This window comes from Bufo bufo, chromosome 5 (genome assembly GCF_905171765.1).
Source record: "Bufo bufo chromosome 5, aBufBuf1.1, whole genome shotgun sequence".
Taxonomy (NCBI): Eukaryota; Metazoa; Chordata; class Amphibia; order Anura; family Bufonidae; genus Bufo; species Bufo bufo.
This window is the reverse complement of record NC_053393.1, coordinates 195,453,602-195,479,261: the sequence shown is the minus strand read 5'-3', so window position 1 is coordinate 195,479,261 and position 25,660 is coordinate 195,453,602. Positions and strand designations below refer to the sequence as shown.

The 25,660-nt window shown below is 41.1% G+C and overlaps 1 protein-coding gene across 1 annotated transcript in view; it reads right to left on the bottom strand.

Annotated features, from left to right (window-relative positions):
- TSHZ1 (teashirt zinc finger homeobox 1) overlaps window positions 1-25,660 on the bottom strand; it is an 84,116-nt gene extending 58,456 nt beyond the window's left edge. Inside the window, exon 1 of the mRNA XM_040432582.1 lies at window positions 24,747-25,660. Within this exon, the coding sequence (XP_040288516.1) occupies window positions 24,747-24,786 (40 nt within the window). The 5' untranslated portion in view covers window positions 24,787-25,660. The remainder of the gene's footprint in view (window positions 1-24,746) is intronic.

Below are 25,660 nucleotides of genomic sequence, written 5' to 3'. Positions count from 1 at the left end.
CATTCTTCATATGCAAAATGAAATGGATGGTCCAGGTTTTCATAATGTTATTTATTTTACTCACTTATATGGCGCTGACATATTCCATCACTTCATGTCTCACAATCTAAGTTCCCTATCAGTGTGTCTTTGGAGTGTGGGAGGAAACCCACAAAAACACAAGGAGAACCTAAAGATTCCACAGAAATATTGTCCTAGGACTCCATTGATGCAAGGTACCAGTGCTAACCACTAAGTCAACGTGTTGCCCTCACGTTTTAACCAATTTAATCGTTTTCCATTCACATAGCTTCAGAGAATCAAATCATTAACACATGCTTTGCCAAGCAGTCAAGTCAACTGCACCTTACCAGCAAGCGGCATGTAGATTTATAAGGCCATCAGGAGGGAGAAAGTTTATGAAAAGGAAACACTACAGTATCTGTACAATTCTGTAAAGTGCATTTGCATATTCTCAAGCTTCATGCACAAAACTGCAATTTTGTCCTAATGGTTTTCACTGCAGATGAGTGCCAAGGCGGAATTTATTAAAACTCGCAGGCTGGGAATAAATGAGACCAACATTTATTCCCACGGCCTTACACCGTCTCCTTAGTCTAGCCAAAGAAAACCACCTGAGCTCACTAATTTGCCTATTGGATAAAGATGGAAGTCAAATGACAAAGACAGATAACTTGCTGAGGCCTCGTAGCATAAGGTAGCCTGCCATTATCATTCATGATTAGAAGCTATGTAAAAAAGAAAAAAGGATAAAACAATAGGAACCCTGCAAAGCTACTGCTTTACCAATGGGCCTAACGTCTGTCATATGGTATATGACTAATAGAGCTCAATCAATTGGACAGTAATTTATTGATCTTAAAAACTATACATGGCACTCTTAGTGTAAGGGTCCATTCACACGTCCGCAAAATGGGTCCGCATCCGTTACGCAATTTTGCGGAACAGGTGCAGACCCAGTCATTTTCAATGGGGCCGGAATGGCTGTCCGCATCCGCATTTGCGGATCAGCACTTCCGCATCCGTGCTTCAGTTTCCGCCAAAAAATAAAACATCTCCTATTCTTGTCCGCAATTGCGGACAAGATTAGGCATTTTCTATTATAGTGGCGGCGATGTGCGGTCCGCAAATTGCGGAATGCACATTGCCGGTGTCCATGTTTTGCGGATCCGCAAAACACTTACGGACGTGTGAATGGAACCTAAGGCCTCATTCACACCTCCGTATTGTATTTCGGACCGCAAACCATGGATCTGTAACATTTGCATATCCTTCGCATGCATTCCGCATTTTTTCCAATGCAATAGAAATGTGTCGGAAATAGGCCAGGAATTGATGACCTATCTTGAGGATATATACGGCTGCGGCAGCACGCGGATGGTATCCATGTGCTGTCATTTACGTTTTTTATGGACCCATACAAATTAATGGAATGGGTCCGTGTGCTATACAGAAAGAATACGGATGGAAAATAGAGTCGCGTGCATGACTCAAATCTGCAGACTGAATATATATATATATATATACTTCAGAATAAGACATGGCTTCTGCATTTCACATCGTTAGAGCATATATGTGACAGATTATTGTAGATAATGGCTATATTTTCAGGCTGATTTTGATGAAGGGCATAATCAGGCGTTTAATGGCGAAAAAGAAGAGGTATGACACGACGGAAAGCTGAAAGACAAACCTTCCTCCCTTCCAGAACACTGCAAGCCATTCATAACCCAGCACAGGAAAGACACTTTGTCAGATGAAACGATCATCTTGCATTGCAAGCGTTTTTGTTTTCATGCATTTCATGACCTTTATTAGAGATTCTCCAGATGATCTGAAGGGTTAATGGCGTGAACGTTGAGGAACTTACAGTAACACTGTGAAGACAGAAACATCACAGGCTTTCCTGGCAAGAGGCTCGCAGAGGGTAGGAGGGGACTGCAAAATGAACTCTCTCAGGCTTTGTCGTGTATGTTTCCCAAGGCCTGCCCTGGCCCCTTTGATAAATGACACATGTCATTCTGTCACTGGCTGACACTGCAGCTGGGAGGGCTGATGATGTATGACTATACTGAAAAGGAAATCAACTTTTTTGGCACCCACCATGTCTATGCCCTGTATAAGGATTCTGTTACTTAAAAAAAAAGTAAAGAGAAATGCAGTATGAGGGGGGAAAAACAAAAAACGTAATGAACGACAGCTTACACTTAACATAAATTAGCTGGATAATAGTGAAATGTGCTCGGCAGTGATAAATAAAAGCAACATTAGTCAATTATTAATCACACTCCAACTTGTAGCGAAGGCCCATGAGTTAAATCAGAGGCCAGGGCTGCCTTGCAAACAGATAAGACAGCACATGATGAATGTCTTGCATAGTATAATCAGGGTGGAATCACAAGCCTAGTCAAGCTCCCCGCGGCAGGCACGTGCAGAAGCTTCTGGAAACAGGAGAGTAACACTAAGCACACCTTACCCATCGACTCAGCAAAAATGAGGAATTATGGAAGGAAGGCTACTTTAAACAAAAAAAAAAAAAAAGAGGTCACGCAGGTGCTTCTAATAATAACGCTTTGCTAGCTATAAAAGCGCCAGCGTTTAAAGACACTCAGTGGTTCCCATGGCGATGACAGGTTGAAGTGAAGGGAAAAGGCTCTCCCCTATCAGATGGGTTCAATTACGTTAGAAATAGTGTGCATGCTCCTTCTTCACTTATCATGGAAGGTGAAGAACACTATGAGCACTTGAACCTCCTACCTGTGTAGCACCATTCATATAGTTTCTGATGAATTATTTCCCTATGAAATTGGCCTTTAAGGCCCTCATACAAATTAGTGTTCTGTCGGCCGAACCCCCCTGAAAACGGTGCGTTTGGCTGATAATTTACTGTGTAGGGGGGACTTCTGACAGATGATGTCAGGGGAAAGAAGGATCGGGTGAAAATGATCCCAGGAAAAGTGTCTGGCAGCAGTTTTCTCCCCCTTCACCATTGAATACACATATATGTGCATGAGGGTGCTCAATTTTCCCAAAAGTGCCGTAGACAACACTATAGCCTTCTTACTAATGTGTCCTGATGTTCTCATGTGTGAAGTTCCACCTTCTTGTTTCAGTACAGTCTTTTCACTGACTGTACGGTGCCGCCATCCAGAACATGGCCGCTGATGGAGGGTCACATGACCAGCGGCATTGCATATGCACTAGTTCTCATGCTGTGAGCAGTGATATTCAGTGGAGCCCTCTGCTGGAAGATTCCAGTGAAGCGTCTCTTCATCAGCGGCCATCTGCCAGACTGGATTTCCATGCAGCCAGGTAAGAGAACTGAACTGAAACAAGGATCCAGAACTTTACATATAAATTGTAGTAAGGTGGCTAGACCCTTTAAGATAGGGAAGTGTTCCAATATATGGTACTATTGTGTTACTATAAGAATCTCTAGCCATGAACAGAGAATGCAATTAATAATACCACTTCCTCTTCCCAATAGAGCTCACAGTCAAGCTTCCCTATATAATTTATTGAGACTGCAGAAGCATGCATTATTGCTAACATTTTCTGTGGGCCCTCTATTCCCCATATCTGATGACTGCTCCGGTACCACACTCAACTAGGTGCTGATCTCCAAAAGGTGTGTGGAGGCTTTCCCAGCATCTAGGAACTCTACCAGGAGTCTGGGAGGGTCTCCTTTTTCTGGGATCCTCCCACACATTCCAGAAGAGATGGTAATTATGGAGGCAAATGACTTGTTAGAAACCTGTGGGGTGGTAACAATCCCACATGGAAGCCATCTTATGCTTCTGTTTGGCTTTGGGGACTCAATGACAAGCCCTGACTGTTATTTTGGTGTCCAAGGACCAACCGTAGAGAGTTGTTCATGTATAACGCACAAATGAAGGCCTCTTTATTAATGGTCTACAGATGCCCTAAGTGAGGTTTCTCTTAATGGCAAGTATTAAATTAATGTAGCAGATCCAAAAGTGATATTTCAAAAAGGAAAATAGTAAGAGCAAGAACTGGTTTAAAATCCTCAGACCTAAAGATGGAGATTCAATTTGGCTGCAACCAGTTCTCCTATACATGCTTTGCTCCTCAGGTACCACCCAAAAACCAAAGACATACAGTGCTAGCTCCATACTATAGGGTTTGATTATAGATATGCCTGCTATTCCAATACTAATGTACGGAAATAATTCCTTACAATATTCTAGACTTTAGAATATAAGTCAGATAGTATGAAATAAAAATCCTAAGACTACAAAAAGTAAAAAAATATATTCTGCCAGTGCGAGAATTAATGCACTGAACTGTAAGTAATGTTAATATATCATGTTATGTTTATTTTCTATACTTTGATGAATTATGTAAGATTTGATGCACATATAAAAAAAAATAAACCCCAAATTATATCCCTGGCTGCTTCTGTGTGAGTGCTTTAGCCCAGTCATTATTAAATTGATTCACACAAGGACTTCAAGTGTTTCAAATGTGATCATTTTTGCACGGATTGCAATTCGGTTTATAATCGAATGAACTCACCACGGGGCCCTTAGGCGTAGGAAAATATACAAGTTGGAAAAAAAAACTATCTATCTATTCACCCATCCATCCACTATACCAATTCAAATAATTCTGGTAAATGAATCAAGCGAAAGAATAGATTGTAAACTTAAAGCAAGGGCATCTCATGTTTTAACTGGATATACAGTATTCTTACACAGCGTCTCTACAGTATATCGCTTATGACATCCATGGAAGTTAATGCTCCAGATACAAATACATGTAGGTCTTACATCGAAAAACTTTGTACAATACTAATTGGGACAAAGCATGCTGGTGAGAATAGTGATCAAGTGGTCTACAATTTAACTATACAATACAATTTTAGTTACTATACAATTTAACTATAACCATACATACAGTATACCCACAAATTTGAAAACAAGTAAGGTGATAATCACTGATTTAAAGGGGTTTTCAGGGTCATCAATACCTGACACCCAACACCCATGCTGATCAGTTGTTTGAAGAGGCTGCGACACTCTGGTAATGACCATGGCCCCCGCACACCTTACCAAGCACAGCACCGACCATTGGATAGCGGCTGTGCTTGGTATTGCAGCTCAACTTCATTTACTTGAATGGGACCGATGTGATCGATGAACGTGACGTCACTGTCACCATGGCCCCTTTAAACAGCTGATCGGTGGGAGTGCCGTGTGTCAGACCCACACTGGTTAGGTATTGATGACCTAGGGCAGTGATGGCAAACTGTTTAGAGACCGAGTGCCCATACTGCAACCCAAAACCCACTTATTTATCGCAAAGTGCCAATTTACCCTAAATACTGCAGTCCAATATAGTATATCTTCTATGTACTTTATCATTTAACTATAATAGCTTGCCTATCAATGCGCTGCTTGTGCAGTTCATGGTGCGCCCTGTGTTGATGAATGGCAGGAAAAGTCTAAGGCATATTGGTAAACCATAGACTTTTTCCAGGGTGCGGGTGCCCACAGAAAGGGCTCTGAGAGCCACCTCTGGCACCCGAGCCATAGATTAGCCACCACTGACCTAGGATATGGCCAGAAAACCCGTTAAGGTAAAGCCTAACTACATTTACAGTGGTCCAGGAAGCTTAGATAAAGCAATTTGTTTGTACAGTGTTCTAATGAATCCTGTTGAGTAAAAACAAGATACAATATAACCACTTTGGCTTTACAACCACTGCCAACTCTGCTCAACTTTCTATGGGTAAAATTAAATACCATGATTAGCAGCACTATTGTCGAATTTTTGTTTTTTATACTGATAAGTGATTAAAGCAGAATCTTTTTACTTAAAGATTTACATAATCTCTGCATTTAAGGATGTGTCCACTTTTACTTTTTCTTGAATTTGGTTAAGGACTCCAAGTTCAATACAATATTGTGACGTGCTAGCAAAACCCTTGTCAGACCACAATTCACATCACAACAACTTGGTGGCTAGACATTTCCTAAAACCGGTGATACAGATGCCAGTCTTAGTCCATGTAGAGACGCTGGCCGTGCGACTTGCTTAAATTGACGCCAGCTTCTCCCAAATCTACGCCAGTTACCTCCCAAAAACAGGCATAGAAAATGATAAATGATAGATGGGCAGGCCGGGGAAAAGTCACAGATTCTACTGCAAACCCCTTTTGCGACTGAATCTGCGACAAAGATATGTCAAAACTGGCGTACTTCATAAATGACCCCCACTCTATATAGGATAGACACCTTGTGACAGAATACCGTGAAATCATCTCTTTTAATCTGGTATTCTCACTCTGCATATCTCAGGAGATGTTGGGCCAAATTAAGGAAGGACACATCTGCATGTCGTATCCATTTGATTGCTGGAAACAATTCCAAGAATGGTTGTGCTCAGTCAATTGGACAAGAGAGAGATCATGTGAAAGCTGGAGCTTTCATAGAATCCAAAAGTAGATGAATGTAACTTATCATAATAAACCAATACAGATGCAACTGGAATGGTATAACTGCATCAGAATAAAACATTTTGGTGGATTCCAAAATTCAGTCCTATTCAGTCAGATGAATAAATAGATTTTATTCTCAGTCTTTCCCTGGATAACACTCAATTAATTAAACTTGAATTTCCACTGGGAAATCACACTTAGGCATGTATAGGCTTGAATCATTGGTAAGTTTTTTTATACCAGGTATAATCCTTTGATGAACTTGAACATACTTACCAGACATCAACTATACGGTGCTAATAGCGGAAGTACTCCTGACTATGATAAAACAAATAATAAGGCGTACAGATTGACAGCCTGCTCTTCTATAAAGACTAGGCTAGATCAGAAGAGGTAGTACCATCAGGCCATTCCACTCTTCAGACAAGCTCTTCTCCAAGTCTCGCCAGAACCATATCTACAAGAATACAACCAAGAGTCTCATTAATGATAAATATGACTGTGTTTGTCACACTTATCATCATGCGCCACACATATCTAGCACGTCTAGACTTCAGACATTGATGCCTCCAACAAAAAACACATCCACTATGGTAAAAACCAGAAGGTATTTCTGCTATTAACCGGTTTTGACACTAATTGCTCAGTTTTTGGCGCCAACCACACTTCAGTATCACTTGATAAGTGAGCCTGCAAATCTTAATTTTACACTTTTCGATCATTAGAAGCTACACTGGAGTCACAGTTGCATTTGAATAATGACATGCCACATCATATGAGCAAACACACAACGTATGAACCAAAATAGACAGAATTGTCGGGAATGTTGCCATTTGATTAAAAACAGTAATATTGCCATTTACAGTTGAAGATACTGTTTGCGAAGGCACAGATTTTGCAGATGTTCTTAACTTGAACCTCCATAAGCCGATTCTCAATGACTCCAGTCTTATGACTTATGATTAATTAAATATAAAGTGTTGGCGCACCACAGTTGTTTTTTATTGCAGATTGGAGGGAGTAGGGGAATTGGAGGGGAAAGAACGTAAGTTTTTATTCTGAAACATAACTAATCTGGCCCACCACTGAGACTTTGGCGATCAAGATAACTCGTTGCTGCATTATTTAATAAGCATAGCTTTGTGTGCAGCATACAGTTATTCCTGCATTGTGTAAAGCAGCACGCTAGATGGCCGTAGCCACGCATTCATTTCCAGCCTATGATAGTCAGCCAACAATTAAAAATAAGGAAACATTTCATGAACATAAAAGATCAACTCAGCCAATCATTCATGTGAATTATTACGGAGGTGGTAGGGGTGAGAACCTTTGGGTTACTTCAAGCAGAAGTTGGGTTAAAAAAAAATAGATCCCAGGAAAAATAAAACCTGGATCTTCCCAAACGCCCAAAAGTTTCTGAACATGGCAAGACCTGGCAACATACTCTCCGCCCGTTATAACTGCTGCCACTTTTTATTTGTCCCTGTTCAAAGCATAGTTACTAAAGTTATCCACCTTAGTAAAATTGATGGCCTATTCTTAGATAAGGGCATCAATATAAGATTGGCATGGGCCCGCTTTTCACCACCCATGTCGATCAACTGTCTGAAGGGCCATGGTGCCTGTGGGAGTGCTTCGGCCGCTGTAAAGTTTACATTGGGTTGCTTTGTCTGATTCACCATCCTAATAATAGGCCGTCAATTTTACACTGTTGGAAAATGGACTTATCATTGTATACAGAGCAAAAAGGGGTTCCCTTTCATCTGAGAGGGAACAGGTTATTTTCACTATCATAGGTTATTCGCAGCCGGCATCTGATTCTTCATATTTAAACATGCTGGTATTGGCCAAAGACAGGACATTTTTTTGTATTGGGAAAATGGCAAGCGCACATTACACATATACTAAGTACATATTTCAAGCAAATAAATTATAGCCAGGGACCTGATAAGACAATGTTGACAAGTACAACTAATTCTTTACATAAAGAAAGAACGTATACCGTATATAAAAGCCTATAGAGTAGCCAGATAACACTACCAATAAAATGGTGTGTGTATATATATATATATATATATATATATATATATATCAGAATGGTATAGCGAATGCATTTTGCCTGCCTTCTTCTATACAGGAAAGTCTATGGTGCGACACAAAGCAGCATTTCAATGTATTACAATATAAAACCATTTCTGCAGAATGAAATCCCTAACTATACCTAACGTTTATTCGATTTTAAATGCTAGCATCTCTATATCGGTTGTCAACTAGTAATAGCATTGTGTATTCCCCTATAGTGAGTTCTAATCTATTAGCTACTATATTGAAACACAGGAATTCCTGGCTCTTGCCTAAGAAGAATGGTTTCCTTAGGGAATGGCTGTCTAAATGCTGTAGGTAGCCTTAGCGTGACCCTCACTGGCTTATTCATGTCCCCCCTGCAATCCCTGACAACCAATATGAACCCTATTACATCATTTTTATAGCATGCGATGTAGTAATATACATAGTAATTACAGTATGTAGGTTTTTTTTTCATCAAAATAATAAAACACTTGCATACTATAGCTGTTTTATGAATTTTTATGACATAAATGTATACATACCAATGGTCTAGGTGGTATAGGCAGTTGCACAAGATGTAGCAGACATTGAGGGGACTGCTGTAGCATGCCTCGCCTTGACCTAGTGCACCTATGCTACTTATGTAGCTCAGTTATCATACGCTTTGGAGGTCATTCATTATGGTCTTGATGCCAGAAACCCATGGTATGCAACTTCTTGAACACCATTGAGTCAAAATTTAGACGCATGTGGTGTTTCTACACCACCCTCGCCACTTTCTGAAGAGTGTTGGGGGTGGGATAAGGAAGTGGTATGGGTGAGTCCATCGGCCCCGGAACATTCACTATCATTTACGCCAGTTGATTGGCCTGGAGTAAATTTCAATCTAGGAGCCTGGTCTTTCGGAGGATGCACCTAATTTATGACAAGGCACATAGGGACACCAAAGACTGGTGTAAAAGGTTGGTCTTTGATAAATGACCCCCTTTCTTTATTTATCCTATATAGCGCTGACATATTTAACAGCGTTTTACCAACATTGTCATCACTTGCCGTCCCCAGTGGAGCTCAGAATCTAACCTCCCTATCCATATGTCTTTGTACCTGGAGGAAAATCACACAAACAAGGGCAGAACATACAAACTCCATGAAGATGTTGTTGGAACCTAGGACCCCAGGGCTGCAAGGCAACAGTGCTAACCACTGAGCCACCGTGCTGGATTCTTTCTTTCAGAACGGCCACGCCATGCAGAATAGTGAAGAACCATGAGGCACTCCATGTGAGTTGCAGTTACCTTGACGCTTGCTACATGTGGGAGTCATTTATTAAGCTGAAATACACCTGCGACTTACGCCAGGTCTAAAAAAATGGGCTTGGGCGGGGAAGGGGACGGGCCTCTTTCAGTTGTATTAAAAGGTCTAAATGCAAGACAGCTCGGAAGCTATCTGGTGGAGGAACCACTGGCCAGTGCCTCTTCATAACTTTGCTGTATCCACCAACGCCTAGGGGTTTATTAAGACTGGCGTCTAAAACACTGGTCTTAATAAATGTGCCCCTGTATTCAAAGGATTTCTCCTATCTTTACCTCTTGTCCTGGGACTAGTGCTTGATCCACACTACATCCATGTTGGACGCTGCCAGTTATATTTCATTATAATTTCCTATTACCAACATTTCACATATTTCGTGTATGACCCATGCTTATATCGCCATGAACATCTACAAAAAAAAAAGTTCTTTTTTTTTTCTTTCGCCAGCTCGCAGTGACTTTCTAGTACTCGAAGACTTTTTGTGCAATAAAAGGTATAAATGTACACTAGATTTACCTTCTGGAAAATCTTCAAGGGAAAAAGTGAAAAGATAAACACATATACAGATAAAATGGCATTTGAAACTTCTGCCGTCCCTTTGGTATCATATAATTTTTCCCGAGCCCGTTCAGAATTCTGATAGTGTGCAGTATGTTTATATTACCAAGGTCTCCCCATAAAACGTTTATACTTTTACTTTATGACCTGTCCTTGATTTGACACTTCCGCTCATCAGAAAGGGATTTATAAAATAATCCTGAAGGTGAAGAACAGACATCTGTCAGGGACTGGCTGGGTTTCACTCTACGAAATTTAAGAAGGGAAAGAAATCCTGCTAAACCCTCTTTAGTCACCAAAAGACATCAAAGGTAATTATTAAGGGAGACAGACGTCATTAAAAAGAAAAAATAATAATAATAAAATGAATGTCATTCTTGAAAAAAATAATAATAATAAAAGAAGAAAAGAAAAAGAAAAGAAGAAAATTCACGATCTTTCAAGGTGTAAAATAGGTAAAAAAAAAAAACGCTGCATCCCACACAATCAGATTTGTGTGCGCTAAGTGCGAATGTGTGATTTACCAATTTAAAGGAAAGAAAACAATTTTACAAGTTTAAACTAAAAGTCTTTCAAACCTTGCCATCTGTGGGTACATGAACTATGGATGACCCCGAATGATTTGCACTCAGCTCAGAATCCCTTAGAAAGCAGGGAAAAAGTATCATTAAGAATGACTGATGACTGCCAGTCATGGTTGACCTCACCCAAGCTTTGGTCTCTGCCTCAGTAATAAGCTGTCCTTTATTAGCACCAACACTCCATAAAAGGGGTGTGTTTAGTCACAGGATAGCAGGCTTCTAATGCTCATTGCTTCTCCTTGAAAGATTGATTAGTGCTCATTTTTACTGCCTCCTCTGTATATACAGTGAGGATACTGTGGATTGTCAGGGCCTGTAATATTGATGACTCCTCCAGCTGCAGAATTCAGCCAGTGAACGGGAAGGGGACAGAGTTCTCAGACTTTTACTTGCTGGGAGCCAGATATGAAGTGTAAAGTAATCTTTTTATTCCAGGCGGCCTTTAGACACGTGTGCGGGGATTTACAGGGGATGCGTTCGGGAATCCTATCCCAAAGAGCTTGCTATCGAAGAAAAAAAAAAAATATTAACTCTTCGCTCCAGCAGAAAAATCCTAAGGGGACTAGGATGGTTATTTTTTTAGGACGTCTGTAATCAGAAGTGACAGCGTTTATGTAAATGATGTGCTGAATAATTAACATGTATTAAGGCAGATAGGTAGATTCTGTCCGAAGCGAAATTTGTCACTCTGTAGGGACCCGTCATTACAGCAGGGGGTTATGATGCTGGTGTACGGTAGGTTTACCTTGCTCTTTTTGGGCTCTTTTCTGGAAACTCGGCTCGGGTCCATATGTCAACATTTTATAATAAAAAGATAAAATAAGTAAACGATAAAAAAATTCATGAAAATGGGCTGGATAAAATAGTGAGAATACAGAGGCAGCCAACGTTATCTTGACCAGCTCAAAACAGCAACATCATAAGTGAAACAACAAATCGCATGAAAGATAAGGTTGGCTACATCTGTATGGGTACTCTACCTTGGGTATATTCAGGCACTGGACACTAGATAGAGAAGGAAAGTGTCAAGAGAGGTATTCATATTGAAAAAACTAAATGTATCGCCACCGGGAATACAGATGTAGCCAACATTTTCTTGACTGACAAGTCAACAAAATCATATTACAGTAAGATAAGGCTGGCAACATCTGTATATGTACTCTATCTTGGGTATCTTCACACACTAGATAGCAAAGTCAAGTGTCAAGGGAGATGTTAAAACTAAAATAAATGTAATGCTAAAGCCATAACAACCATTTGCATCGCCATCAGGGAATACAGTCAACCTTATCTTGACCGACTTAACGCAACAAAATCATATTACAGTAATACAACGAATCACGTTAAAGATAAGGCTGGCTACATCTGTACGTGTACTCTGTGCACTCTGTCTTGGTTTTGCGCAACAAACTCACATTACAGTAAGGGTGGGCTCACATAACGTTTTATGCCTCCGTTTGACGTATACGTTAGGGAAAAAAAGGATACAAAAACAAAGCACACCACGTTCTTGTATCCTGCACAAAGTATAGAACTCTATGGTGGACGGATGGCACTGTATGGCATCAGTCTGAGGCATCGGTTTAACGTATACGTTTTTTGTATACGTTAAATGGATGGGGAAGAAAAACGTGATGTGAACCCAAACTAATACAACGAATCTCTAGAGCCAAGATAACGCTGTCTACATCTGTATGCCCGACCCATCTTGGGTATAGTCACACGCTGGACACCAGATAGTGAAAGCAAGCGACAAAGGAGGCACCAGTATTGAAATAACGCATTTAATAACGGCCATTTGTATCGCCACGCCTTTAAACCCCACATTAAGGCAGCAGTTCACGGATGAGAAATGATTCCTCGGACGTGTAAAGATTAAAGGTCAGCTTGATGTAGCACCGGCAGAGATTGTGGCACTGTACAATCAGCAATGAATTGGATTATTCAAAAAGCGTACATTAGCGCTCGCTATTGATCTGCGCTCTCGTCGGCCCCTTAGTGACCTGTCAAAGGTCACTGCCAGGACTCTGAATCTTTTACCTCAGCGCAGGCCCGGACCTCTCACAGCAAACACACTGAATAATACCCCATCCGTCAAGGCGTGTTAACATAGGTGTAGCATTGTAATATGTGAACAATATAACTGGATGACTAGAGCTTTATTATCCGTGTATTTTCCTTCCCAAACACAAAGGGGGGAGGGGGGGGGGGGGGGGAATCATAGATGTTTAACCTCTTCACCCAAATCTAGCTCTTCCCTCATAAGGTCAACACTGACTGAATTTACCCAGACCCGGTGCCCCCTTCTTTCCATGAAATGTTATGAACGAGGAGCATAAAAAGAGCAGACACAGAATGCACTTCCCATGACAGGAAAATCTCATTTCAGACGTCTCTACAATGTGCAGCTATGCAAACCCTCATGTACCGCTTAATGGGAGATAAATAAAACCCGCTACAATACAACAGGTCTGTCAGAGGCTGGCAGGTGGGCTGTATGGCTCATGGAGCCCCACTGTAGAGCGCGCTCTGTGTCTGTGGCTTTACAAGATGTTCCAGCAAAGTGCTGCTGACAGGAACCCTCCATGTAACGGGGAGATGTGCTAACCTAGACTTCAGGAAAATGCTGCCGCCAATGACTTTGAGACATCATTGTCAATGGCAGTCAAATATCTCGGAGAGGTCAGCCCCAGCACTAATTCCAGAATTTCCCTACAATGCGAATTCAGCGCGCGCAATAACAGAAGACTATATGGCGGTTTTGCTTTGCAGTTTCTGACCCTTATTAAGCAGCGTTGGTACACTGGCAAAGAGTTAACAGACAGGTGTCTGCTATCCTGGTCCAACAGGTTTCCTGACAAAAAGTACTTGTCTGAAGTCTGCTTTATAATCAGGCATCTTACACAACTTTCCAGGTCGTAAAACTATTAGTAGCATGCCCAGATGAGAAGAGGCGCTGCAGCATGCACGGAAAGGTCTCCGCTCCTTTCACAACATGGCCATAAATGACCAGAAACCGGATACTCTTCAAATGGATTTAAAAGTTGTATACCTTTCCGTATGTGTAATATGGTAATTATTATTCCCGTGCTGTACGGATCGTGGGATCGACAAAACTTTGTTTCATTCCGCAGCGTGTCATCAAATAGTATTTTGTCACATAATCACAGGGTGTGAAAGTGCGGACACTATGTCGCTCTATAGGTTCTGATGAGACTGGATCATATATACAGAAGCAGGAGTGAGGGAGGCGTTATACAGCTAGTGACACTGGTGCGTCATTGGACTGGACGCAAACAGAAAAGGCAAGCACTTATCCAGGTGGGTCATGGGTTATTATAAACTATTATATCTATAGGGATAACATATTATGTACAGCTATATAGAGAAAGAAGATAGATAGATGACCAATATATAGATAATAGATGGATGGATAGATAGAAAATAGACAGATAGACATATAGATAGATAGATAGATAGATAGATAGATAGATAGATAGATAGATGATAGATAGATAGATAGATAGATAGATAGATAGACAGACAGATAGAGGATAGATAGATAGATAGATAGATAGATAGAAGATAGATAGATAGATATGAGATAGATAGATAGATAGATAGATAGATAGATAGATAGATAGATAGATGATAGATAGATAGATAGAGGGATAGATAGATAGATAGATAGATAGATAGATAGATATGAGATAGATAGATAGATAGATAGATAGATAGATGATAGATAGAGGATAGATAGGAGGATAGATAGATAGATAGATAGATAGATAGATAGATAGATAGATAGATAGATAGAGGATAGATAGATAGATATATAGATAGATGATAGATAGATATATAGATAGATAGATAGATAGATAGATAGATAGATAGATATGAGATAGATGATAGATAGATGGATAGATAGATAGATATGAGATAGATGGATAGATAGATAGATAGATAGATAAGAGGATAGATAGAGGATAGATAGAGGATAGATAGATAGATAGATAGATAGATAGATAGATAGATAAGAGGATAGATAGATAGATAGATAGATAGATAGATAGATAGATAGATAGATAGATAAGAGGATAGATAGATAGATAGATAGATAGATAGATAGATAGATAGATAGATAGATAGATAGATAAGAGGATAGATAGATGGAGATAGATAGATAATGGATAGATATATACCGTAGATAGATGATAAATGGATAATTGTTAAATAGGCCGATAGATAAATACACAGAGAGAAGATAAATAGATGGATGAATAGATAGAAGACAAATATATTACAAATATACAGATAACAGATGTATAGATAAATGTATAGATGATAGATGTATGGCTGGGTTTACTATCTCCTGAACACATATGACATCCCTGGTTCTTTACCATTGCAGCCAGGGATCCGAGCCTTTACCATGTGCTCTATTCCGCAGGGTTTCTCCTCTGTACTGTCTGTAAGGGAAAAACGCTTATTAAATAGGACCCTGAGGATTTCCCCTATTGGTGCACAATTAGAAAACCCCTTGGAGATTAGAGATGAAGGAGAAAACAGGCCTCCTTTTCTCCTGTCTTAAGTATACAGCGATATCTGGTTGATCACTGGTAACCCCTGCTGTGCTGTAGTGACCTGAAAACACAGACAAAAATAAATGCTCCGTCTCCCACTGGCAGTTAACTGGTTAAATGCATTCAGTCTTCCTAGGCCTCATTAGGCTAGGCTACTCTGTTTCCTCCATGAAATCATACAATGCAATTCAAAAGGCATGTTTCCCGTTACAATATTAGTTCACAGATTTTTTTTATTTTTTTAAAAGACGCTACTTTAAGAAAAAAATCCTTATGGCTACTTTCACACTGGCGTTTTGGCTTTCCGTTTGTGAGATCCGTTCAGGGCTCTCACAAGCGGTCCAAAATGGATCAGTTTTGCCCTAATGCATTCTGAATGGGAAAAGGATCCGGTCAGAATGCATCAGTTTGCCTCCGATCAGTCTCCATTCCGCTCTGGAGGCGGACACCAAAACGATGCCTGCAACATTTTGGTGTCCACCTGACTACGCGGAGGCAAACGGATCCATCCTGGCACACAATGTAAGTCAGTGGATCCGTTTTGACTGACAAAATCTGGCACAATAGAAGACGGATCCGTCCTCCATTGACTTTCAATCGTGTTCATGACGGATCTGTCTTGGCTAGGTTACAGATAATACAAACGGATCCGTTCATGATGGATGCATGCGGTTGTATTATTGTAATGGATCCGTTTTTGCAGATCCATGACGGATCCGTCTTGGCTATGTTGCAGATAATACAAACGGATCCGTTCATGACGGATGCATGCAGTTGTATTATTGTAATGGATCCGTTTTTGCAGATCCATGACGGATCCGCCCAAAACACGAGTGTGAAAGCAGCCTATCCTCGTTCTGCGTATCCTCACATATAAGGGGCATGTGATAATGACAGCTGCCACCCTTGCCCCATAGGCTGTTACATAATTACCGAATATATTTATTCTTTTTCCAGTTAACACAGAACTCTCTTTGGTTGACTGCATTTTTTTTTTGCATTTTACGCCTTCTTTTCTTCTAAATTAGACGTTTTTTTGAGCATTTCAATACCAGGAATGGTGAGAACCGTAGGGCAGCTCCCTTTCCACTGAGACTGGCAGGAAACCTGAAATTAACTTTACACAAAGCTCTATAGGATGGCTATTCTGAAAATGTTTTACACACACAATATGTCAATTTGAGCATGCAAACATGTAATTAGGACGAGGGCAGGGTATGCAGATTGCTCCAAGTTCTAGATCCTAATGATGTGACTGGGAGCAGAGACCACGTCCAAGTGACTGCTGGAATGGAGATCTCTTCTCTATTCACATTCTGCATACAATCAAACATCTCTGTACGGTGTAGTGAGGTGTAGTCTGTGGAAGAGGAGCGCCTGGACGGTGTAGTGAGGTGCGCAGGACAATTATTCTTCAGTAAGAGAGGGCCGTGAACTACTTACAGATCTAACCTCTGCTTCCACCTTACTGATGCCATAACAGTAGTACTCAATGTCTCAAGGACAAATGTTCATTCCAGGCAGTATACAACCCCAGACATGTTATCGCATCAGCAAACTGTTGTCCCAAAAATTATATTCATTGCTTTTCAAAATGTTATCAACTTAATAAATACCCTTCAATGTGAAAAATACAGCGCTACTTTATTTTGTCTGTAAAGAGCCCTTTATCTACAAAATGTATGAGAGTTTCTTATTCTGGAGAATGTTGATGTTATATTCACTGCTATGGCCACCATATATGAGAGCAAAAAAACTCAAGTATATGCCTAAATGGGCAAAAATTATTAAGATAAGGGTCATATTGAATGACATAAAACCCTTTTATAAGGGCATGTAAAATGCATGTGGGATGGATAGATAATAGATAGATAGATGTATAGATAGACAGATAGATAGATAGATAGATAGATAGGAGACAGATAGAGATAGATAGATAGATAGATAGATAGATAGATAGATAGATAGATAGATAGATAGATAGATAGATAGATAGATAGATGATAGATAGATAATAGATAGATAGATAGATAGATAGATAGATAGATAGATAGATAGATGATAGATAGATAGATAGATAGAAGATAGATAGAGGATAGATAGATAGATAGATAGATAGATAGATAGATAGATAGATAGATGATAGATAGATGATAGATAGATAGATAGATAATAGATAGAGTATAGATAGATAGATAGATAATAGATAGAGGATAGATAGATAGATAGATAGATAGATAGATAGATAGATAATAGATGATAGATAGATAGATAGATAGATAGATAGATAGATAGATAGATAGATAGATAGATAGATAATAGATAGATAGATAATAGATAGATAATAGATGATAGATAGATAGATAGATAGATAGATAGATAGATAGATAGATAGATAGATAGATAGATAGATAGATAGATAGATAATAGATAATAGATAGATATATAGATAGATCAATCTTGGAATATTTATAGATTCAATATAATAATTAAACCAACAGGTTAGGAATCCCATACGTGGGCATGCTTAAATGTCTGTGTATATGTACAGTTGATGATGATATAAAAAGCCCCATAGACGGCATATGCCAGTCTGGTGGTGTATGCCAACAACGGGGGTCGGTGAGAATGAGGCCCAGAACATGCGGCAGCAGAGGCGCTGGGCGGTACAGGTGCACATCCTGGCCTCTGACTAAATGAAGCTTGTCTTGTTAACGACTTCCAATGATGAAAGTGTTCTGAAGTAGGGTTGCACCGGGTATAGAAATATCAAAACCCAATAGTATCGATTCGATACCGGGATTTCCCTTTTACTGATACTAGGCTGCGCTACTGCGCAACCTAGTATCACAGAACATGGCACGCGCTGCTCCCAGCCATGTTCCCTCAGAAGCACAGGGGAAAAGGAAGCAACCCCCCTGTGCTGCTGCTGCCGCCAATGAGGAGGGAGAGAGGGGCGGAGGAGGGGAAGGACTGTGGCCACTGTGCCACCAATGATAATTAACCTTTAATACAGATACAGGAGGCAGGTGCCGGCGGCAGAAACACATAGCTGGCACCTGGCCTCTATGACAGGGAGCTGCGATCAGCGCAGTTAACCCCTCAGTTACGGCACCTGAGGGGTTAACTGCCGCTGATCGCAGCTCCCTGTCATTGTGGCCAGGTGCCGTCTATGTGATCCTGCCGCCGGCACCTGCCTCCTGTATCTGTATTAAAGGTTAATTATGATTGGTGCCGCAGTGCACCCTACCCCCCCGTATTAAAAATATTGGTGGTGCAGTGTGCCCTCCCACCCCATTAAAAACATTGGTGGTGCAGCGCGCCCTCCACCCCCAGTATTAAAGTCATTGGTGGCGCTGTGCGGCCCCCCAACCCCCCAGTGTTAAAATCATTGGTGGCAGTGGCCACTGGGTCCCCTCCGCCCTCTTTATTGGTGGCGCAGTGGCAGTTGTGATCCTGGGGCTCCTATCAGTTACCATGGCAGCCAGGACACTACCCTGGCTGCCATGGTAACCTACCTGCTGCTGTGTGCACTATGCCCAGAGCACAGGGAGAGTGTAAAGTCCTATTCACCCTAATAGAGCTCTATCAGGGTGAAAAGGACAAGGGATTAAAAGATCCCAGGTTCTAGTCCCTAAGGGGGGAAATAGTTATTAAATAAAAAAGTAAAAAAAAATAATTGTAAAAAAAAAAATTAAAACACCAAAATATTATGTATAAATCACCCCCTTTCCCAATTTTACATATAAAATATCTATAACAATAAATAAATAAACATATTAAATATTGCCATGTCTGAAAAGTCCAAACTATTAAAATATATTTGAAAAAAAACTCGGTGAATGCCATAAAAGAAGAAAAAAATAAAAATTCAAATGCGCGAATCGCCATTTTTTTTTTTTGTCATCTTGTCCCCTCAAAAAATAGGATACAACTGTTCTATTATGGGCCTGACATTCCATAAAATGCGGAATGCACGCGGCTTTTTTGACGTTTTATTTTTTTCCAGCGTGGTATCGAATATCGCAATACTTTTTTATGGTATCCGAAATCGAATCAAAATGTTGGTATGGTGACAAGCCTATTGTAAAGCCTGTTCTAGAGCCGGCCTCTCCTGGAACATATATTCACCCTTAGCTGGGCATAGGCACATTTAATCAACAGCTAATAACTGTACAGGAGGAGCAGTTCCCTTCATAAATCAATGTGCAAAATAATTGCTAATACACTAGTTATCGATTAGCGCACCAACACTCATTTTGAGGCTATAGCTAAGAACTAACAAAGTGACAAGGGTAAAGTGTTATTTCTCTCACACGCAGACAGCTGGGCTGGAAAAATGACTCCAGCAGGCAGTAATTCTTAATTGACACCTGTCAAGATAATGGCGGCAGTCACAGCTGCTGCAGGAGAATTTGTCCCTCGCCCTGTTCATCTGTCAGCTTTAATACCCTTCCTATGCACATATTTTTTCCCCTTGCTCTAATCTACCTAAATTGTCCTGGCTTTTGTTTGAAACCCAGGTTTTGTGGTGGCAGCTAATCCCTATATAATATCTGACCCATTTCTAATTCAGCAATATTACTTCTTTTCTCCATCGCTCGGGCACTTACGTTTCGACTGCAGACATAAAAAAAAGAACAAAAAAGTAGATGCCACCCTATGCCTGAGAGTGCCTCCTACGTGGATGTCCGCCATATAACATACACGTTACACCGACACACACAGAAAAACACCTGCTCATTGTGTAGGATGCGTGGCACCGAATGGGGTGCGTTTCTAACATACCGCCACAATATTACGCACAAATGGACGGTTAAAAAAAAGTCACAATGATAGACTGAAAATAAAATAAAAAATTTCCTATTCACAGCTAAGCGTAGGTAGATCTGTAGGTCAACCTGCAACCTAAAAACCCTGCCATAAATACTCATACCGTGCGTCAGTAAATGCGGTGCGTCCCTTTCTGGATTCAGTCGATACGACTTATTACACTGCCAATCTGTGCACAGATTCTACCTCCAGGGGGTACAATATTGACAGCATTTAGAAGCTTAGGCATCTGTGCCCACCAAGTAAAATACATCACTGCTATGTTCTGGCTACCCAAAAAAAAAAAAACTAATGAAACTCTTCCGCTGGCGCTTACGTGTTCTTGCCCGTTGTTCAAAAAATACTACAGTACAATACTAAAAATACAAAAAAAAAAAAAAAAAAGACAGGATGTAGGGGTTTGGTGGCTGCACCTTCTCACCGGCTGTAGGCTACATTAATCCACCATGATTTTCAGTGTTCCACGTGATATGCAAATGGTATCGAATATTGTGGAATATACACCTAAAGGCGAATGAAATCTTATGACTACTGGACGCCATGGTGTAAATGGCGACAAAACGGAACAACCGGCAGACCATGGGTGGACACTCTACGTAACAGAATGAAGAATACATAGGCACATAAAATGTCCCCTTCTACAAATGTGTCACATCACGCCATTATTACCCTTGAGTAAAGTCCAAGACTTGGAATATTTTTTTTGCTTTTTCATTGGCGGATGGGAAAACGTACTGTTAACTCAACTGCAACACTAAGTAGCTGACAAAATACTAACAAAAGGAGACATGTAAATACATGGTCGCACCCTCCCTTTGGGATTGCAACCTGTGTGGAGAGGGTTAGAGGGCACTGATTAAAACTGTGCCACCAAGATAATTATTAGACCAGACACTACGTAATTTCTCAATTTCTTTGTGCTCTGCGTGATACCGAAAGGGCATCTTCTTCTGCTCCAATCTGATCAGCCGAAGGAAAAAAAAGAAGAAAAAAAAAAGAAAAAGAAGAAAAACAGCAAACAATAAAAATAATGGAGGAAAAGATCCGGTTCGAAATAAAGTCTTACAAGAGATACGGTGCATTTTCTTTTCCCCCCCCCCCCACTAAACTAAACCACTTTATGTGGTCATAAAATTTTATTTGCACTTTTTTTGCGAAAATTCTAAGGAGAAATGTCAAAATTTAAATGCATCGCCGGAGGCATTATCGTCAGTCATTTTCTTGTCAGCGCAAAAAGATAACGTATTAACCAAGGTGTAGTTGGGCTAAATGGGAGTATAAAATATATAAGAAAAAAAAAAAAAAAAGTCTGACTACAGAGTTTCGTCAACTTGAGGGGGTCATGGAAGAGACAATTACTAACTTCAGCAACTGGGCTGAAAATAAACAGCTGAGTTGTCCGGTTTTTTTTTGCGCCGTTAAGAGCGAGGATTACCGAGGTCATTAAGCAGCGTTGTCTCCGTGACATGATTAGTCAGGTACCAAAGTCCATTTGTCACCTGTACCAGCAAATTGAGTTAATACTGCACCACGGGCTGTAGAGACTGTATAATATCCAGTTGATTACATCAAACAGGCAGCAAACTTGACTCCTTGCTGAATCGGTCGGTATCAATCGTTACGCCTGTCACAAATCCATCAGGTTTACAGATAATTAGAGGCCTGTTAATGAAGCCGGGCGAAACAACTTGAACTTTTTTTCTTTTCTTTTTTTTTTTTTTTTTATAATTAAGAAGCGGCTTCATTAAGAGAAAATCATTTCCTTTCGGCTGTAGGTTTTGTTTTTCAGAAGGTGGCTTCATTTAGATAATATTGGACTTCCTCTTCCATCATCGTGAGACATTGCTATTCTACATCTGTCATCCCACATCTTCCCACAACTTCCTGCCTACAAAACAATCAATTATTTGACACGAAAATGCTCTTAGGAAAAAGTCATCACTTACAAAAAAATGTTTTCTTCAAGCAGGGCGAATGACACGGGGAAGGCCAGACTTCCTGCTTGCTATGGTACTTAAGGCTCAAAAAACAAACAGGTCTAAGTGTATGGTGTGATCCTGATTCGTCTTACAAACTCCTTGCCTACGAGACTAGGAACATTCGCAAACGTACGCTCGCTTTGCATTATTTAAAGGACGCCGTCTCTCTCCCCCTTTCCTAGCTCTTGGCTGTGACAATACAAGGCTGAGGATATGAGGCTCATACATAAAAAAACGGAAGGCCTCAAATCCAAATTTCGGGAAAACAGATTTGGTGACCCAATTGCCGTCGGTCAAAGTAGGCCTTTACATGTTGATGTGCTAGGTCTCCAGCCTCCTTGGCACCTACTAAAAACTTTTAACCCTTCCATTGCTCAAACATAATTGTCTCAGGCCCCTCCTGGCTCTTAACGTGCACGCATGTCCGTTTTTGTTTTTTTTCTTGTATGTTAAATAAACCCATTTATCTTGGATTTTTAGGTCAGAGATCTGGTTTAAATTGTGATACCTTCACATGTCCCGTTAGCACCGCAGTCTATTTTGGAATATCAACCTAAAACCAGGGACATTTGGAACATGTGCTGTCTTAATTTCCTCAGCACTCAAATATTTTGGCTGTAATTTTCAGCTTTTTTCCCCTCTTGAGTTCCTGTACAGCAGATGACTCAGTCATCAACTCTTCACAGCCATCACTTTGCAGCATTTTGATTAAGTATGCCAAATGTCGTGTGGAGGAAAGAATGGAAACACTAAGCCTGCCAACTTTTGATTGACCATTAAAGCCAATGATATATGTGCCTGTCAAAAGACAGACAATTAAATCAATATTGGAAAAAAGTCGCCCTGACGGCTTGTTTTTATGTAAGAGCTGCCAAAATGGATTACCATGCACCATCATGCCCTTGTCAACTTCCAAACCTTTTATTAAAAAAAAAAAAAATGGAAGCCCTAAAGTTGCTATTCTCACTTTCATGTGCAGCACACGTCCTACTATGAGACTTCCCTGAACTTTGAATCCAGGAAGCTGTGACTTTGTAACAGTTCAAGCATCCTTCAACCAGTGCCTACAGATCTCCAAAAGGCCTGCAGATCCTGAAGATACCTTCACGAGTCCGCATTTCATCATTTTAGTCTGTTGGTACATGCATGGTGCGTGCATATGACCTTCTTTGTATTAGATTGTCTTCTGCTATTGCGTCAGGTCAGTGCGCCCCTCCGCCAGAGCTCTGACATGAATGATAGAAATTATTACTCCCCTTCAATTTTTAATGAGCCAACGACATAATTCCTTCGGCAGAAATACTACATATGACATCTTATGTACGGCGGGGGGGAAATAATGAGCTTGGGTGTGTAGGTGACAGATTCCCAAATCTCAGAATACAGAACAAGTACATGAGCAGGTTAAAAAGTAAGCATACAAAGAAGGTAAATTTACTGAGGAGCTATGTTAAAAAAAAAAAAAAGAAACAACATAAGCCATAAGCAAAAAAAAAAAGAAAAGAAAACACTGATATCAACAAAACTGTTCTACTGCTTTTACTGCATTGAAATGTGAGGCAGATGACACCCCAAATGGCTTTAGATATGTATTGCCAGGTGTAAGATGCTGCAGCTGGAAAACTTCTAAGAAAGGATTTAAAATGGGGTAAAAAAAAAGAGAAAAGATGAAGGAAGGGGGGGTGGGGGGGTTACCCTGATAGTGCAAGAGCTTTGAGCATGTGTGTTTCCATGGTGAGTGATTTATTGATGTTTATCAGGAATGAATAGATCAAAGGCTGCCAGATGACAGGCGATCAATCACACATCAAATCAAGGATGGCAATCCTCTAATAAAACAGAAACGAGGAAAACCAGCTCCTGCCAGTTCCTTCTCCAGAGAAAAATAACTTTTCTGTTCATTCGGGCTGTGCACCAAGGCTGTCTGCTGTTTGCCTGATCAAAAGATGTTTTATAGGACTCCAAAAGCTCCTTCAACATCATATCAAAAGCTTCATTATGTGGGCCTTTTATGATCTGCCTGATAGATTCAAGTTGTGGAAACCAGTCTGTGTGCACCAGAATGGAACCTATGGAGGGGCAGAAAAAAGTTAGGCTGGAGAGGATGGCCATGCTTGGGGGACCTACAGGCACTTACAAAAAGGTTCCCCTGTCACCTGAGGAGGATGGAGGGGGGGGACACAGGTCCATCATCCTGAAGGCACTAAAGTTCACCACTGCCCATAGGACAGCAACCTAGTGTTTGTTGTGTTTTGGGTTTCTGTGTTCCTAACCCCTCCTTCTACCTTGGGATATGTGTCTATGTGGACGCTGAGAGGGAGGGCAAGGAAGGAGAGGAGGGCAGAGATGGGGGCATGAGGGCATGGCACAGTACCTGCAGAGCGCCGGGGTGCTTGCTGTTTCCTCCTGGGCATCCTGGTGGTTTCCGCAGGACTTCTCCAATCCCTCTGTGTTCATGCAGGACACGAGGCAATCAAAAGATAAAGCAGAAAGAGGCCGGCACGGAGGAGACCAGACAGAAAACTTTGAGCTTGTCTTCAAGTGTGAGGCTGCCAGCAGTGCACTAGGACGAGGAGCTGGGGTTCTACCCAGAGCGGGCTTGGCACCACATCCAGAGAACACCTTGACACGCACTGGCAGGTTCCTCTTTATTCAGCTGTGCCAGCTCAATCGGAGCAGCAGTCCTTTGCCATGCTGTCTGCCTGTGTTCTGCACACGATTGTTCGCCCGCTGCTCCCCTGGAAGATGGTAAGTGCAGTCACTCCCCCCACAGCCCTTTATCCGAGATCAAACAAGAGTCTCAAAAGCTGCAACTTTCCCCCCCTGTGCCTTCAGCTGGCCTCATGTCTGCCGGGTGACTTCCGTCAGAGACACACAGGCTGGGTGGCTTCCCCACCTTCCAGCATCCCCGGCGGTGACTTCCTAGTCCTCTTCCTCGCCGGTCATTGATACAAATGCCTGCTGTCAGCTACAATGCATGTTGGAGAAGAAGGGAAAAAACGAAGGCAACAAAAAGCAGACGCAAATAATCTTCTTGCCAAAGACTTAAAGAAGAAGTGGATGTTTGGAGCGGCGGAGTGGTGACCTGAACTCCGGAGAGGAGGAGATCCGGCGCCCTCTCTGCTCTCCTCGGTGGAATCTCACACAGTCAGATCCTGGGCTTCTCAGACACTCTCAACTGATAGACAGACACATCGAGCTGCCTCTGCTGGCTCCGCCCCCTCCTGCCCACGTCACCCGGCTGACACTTCTCCACGGCTCCCACAAACCACACCTGTCAATCCCGGC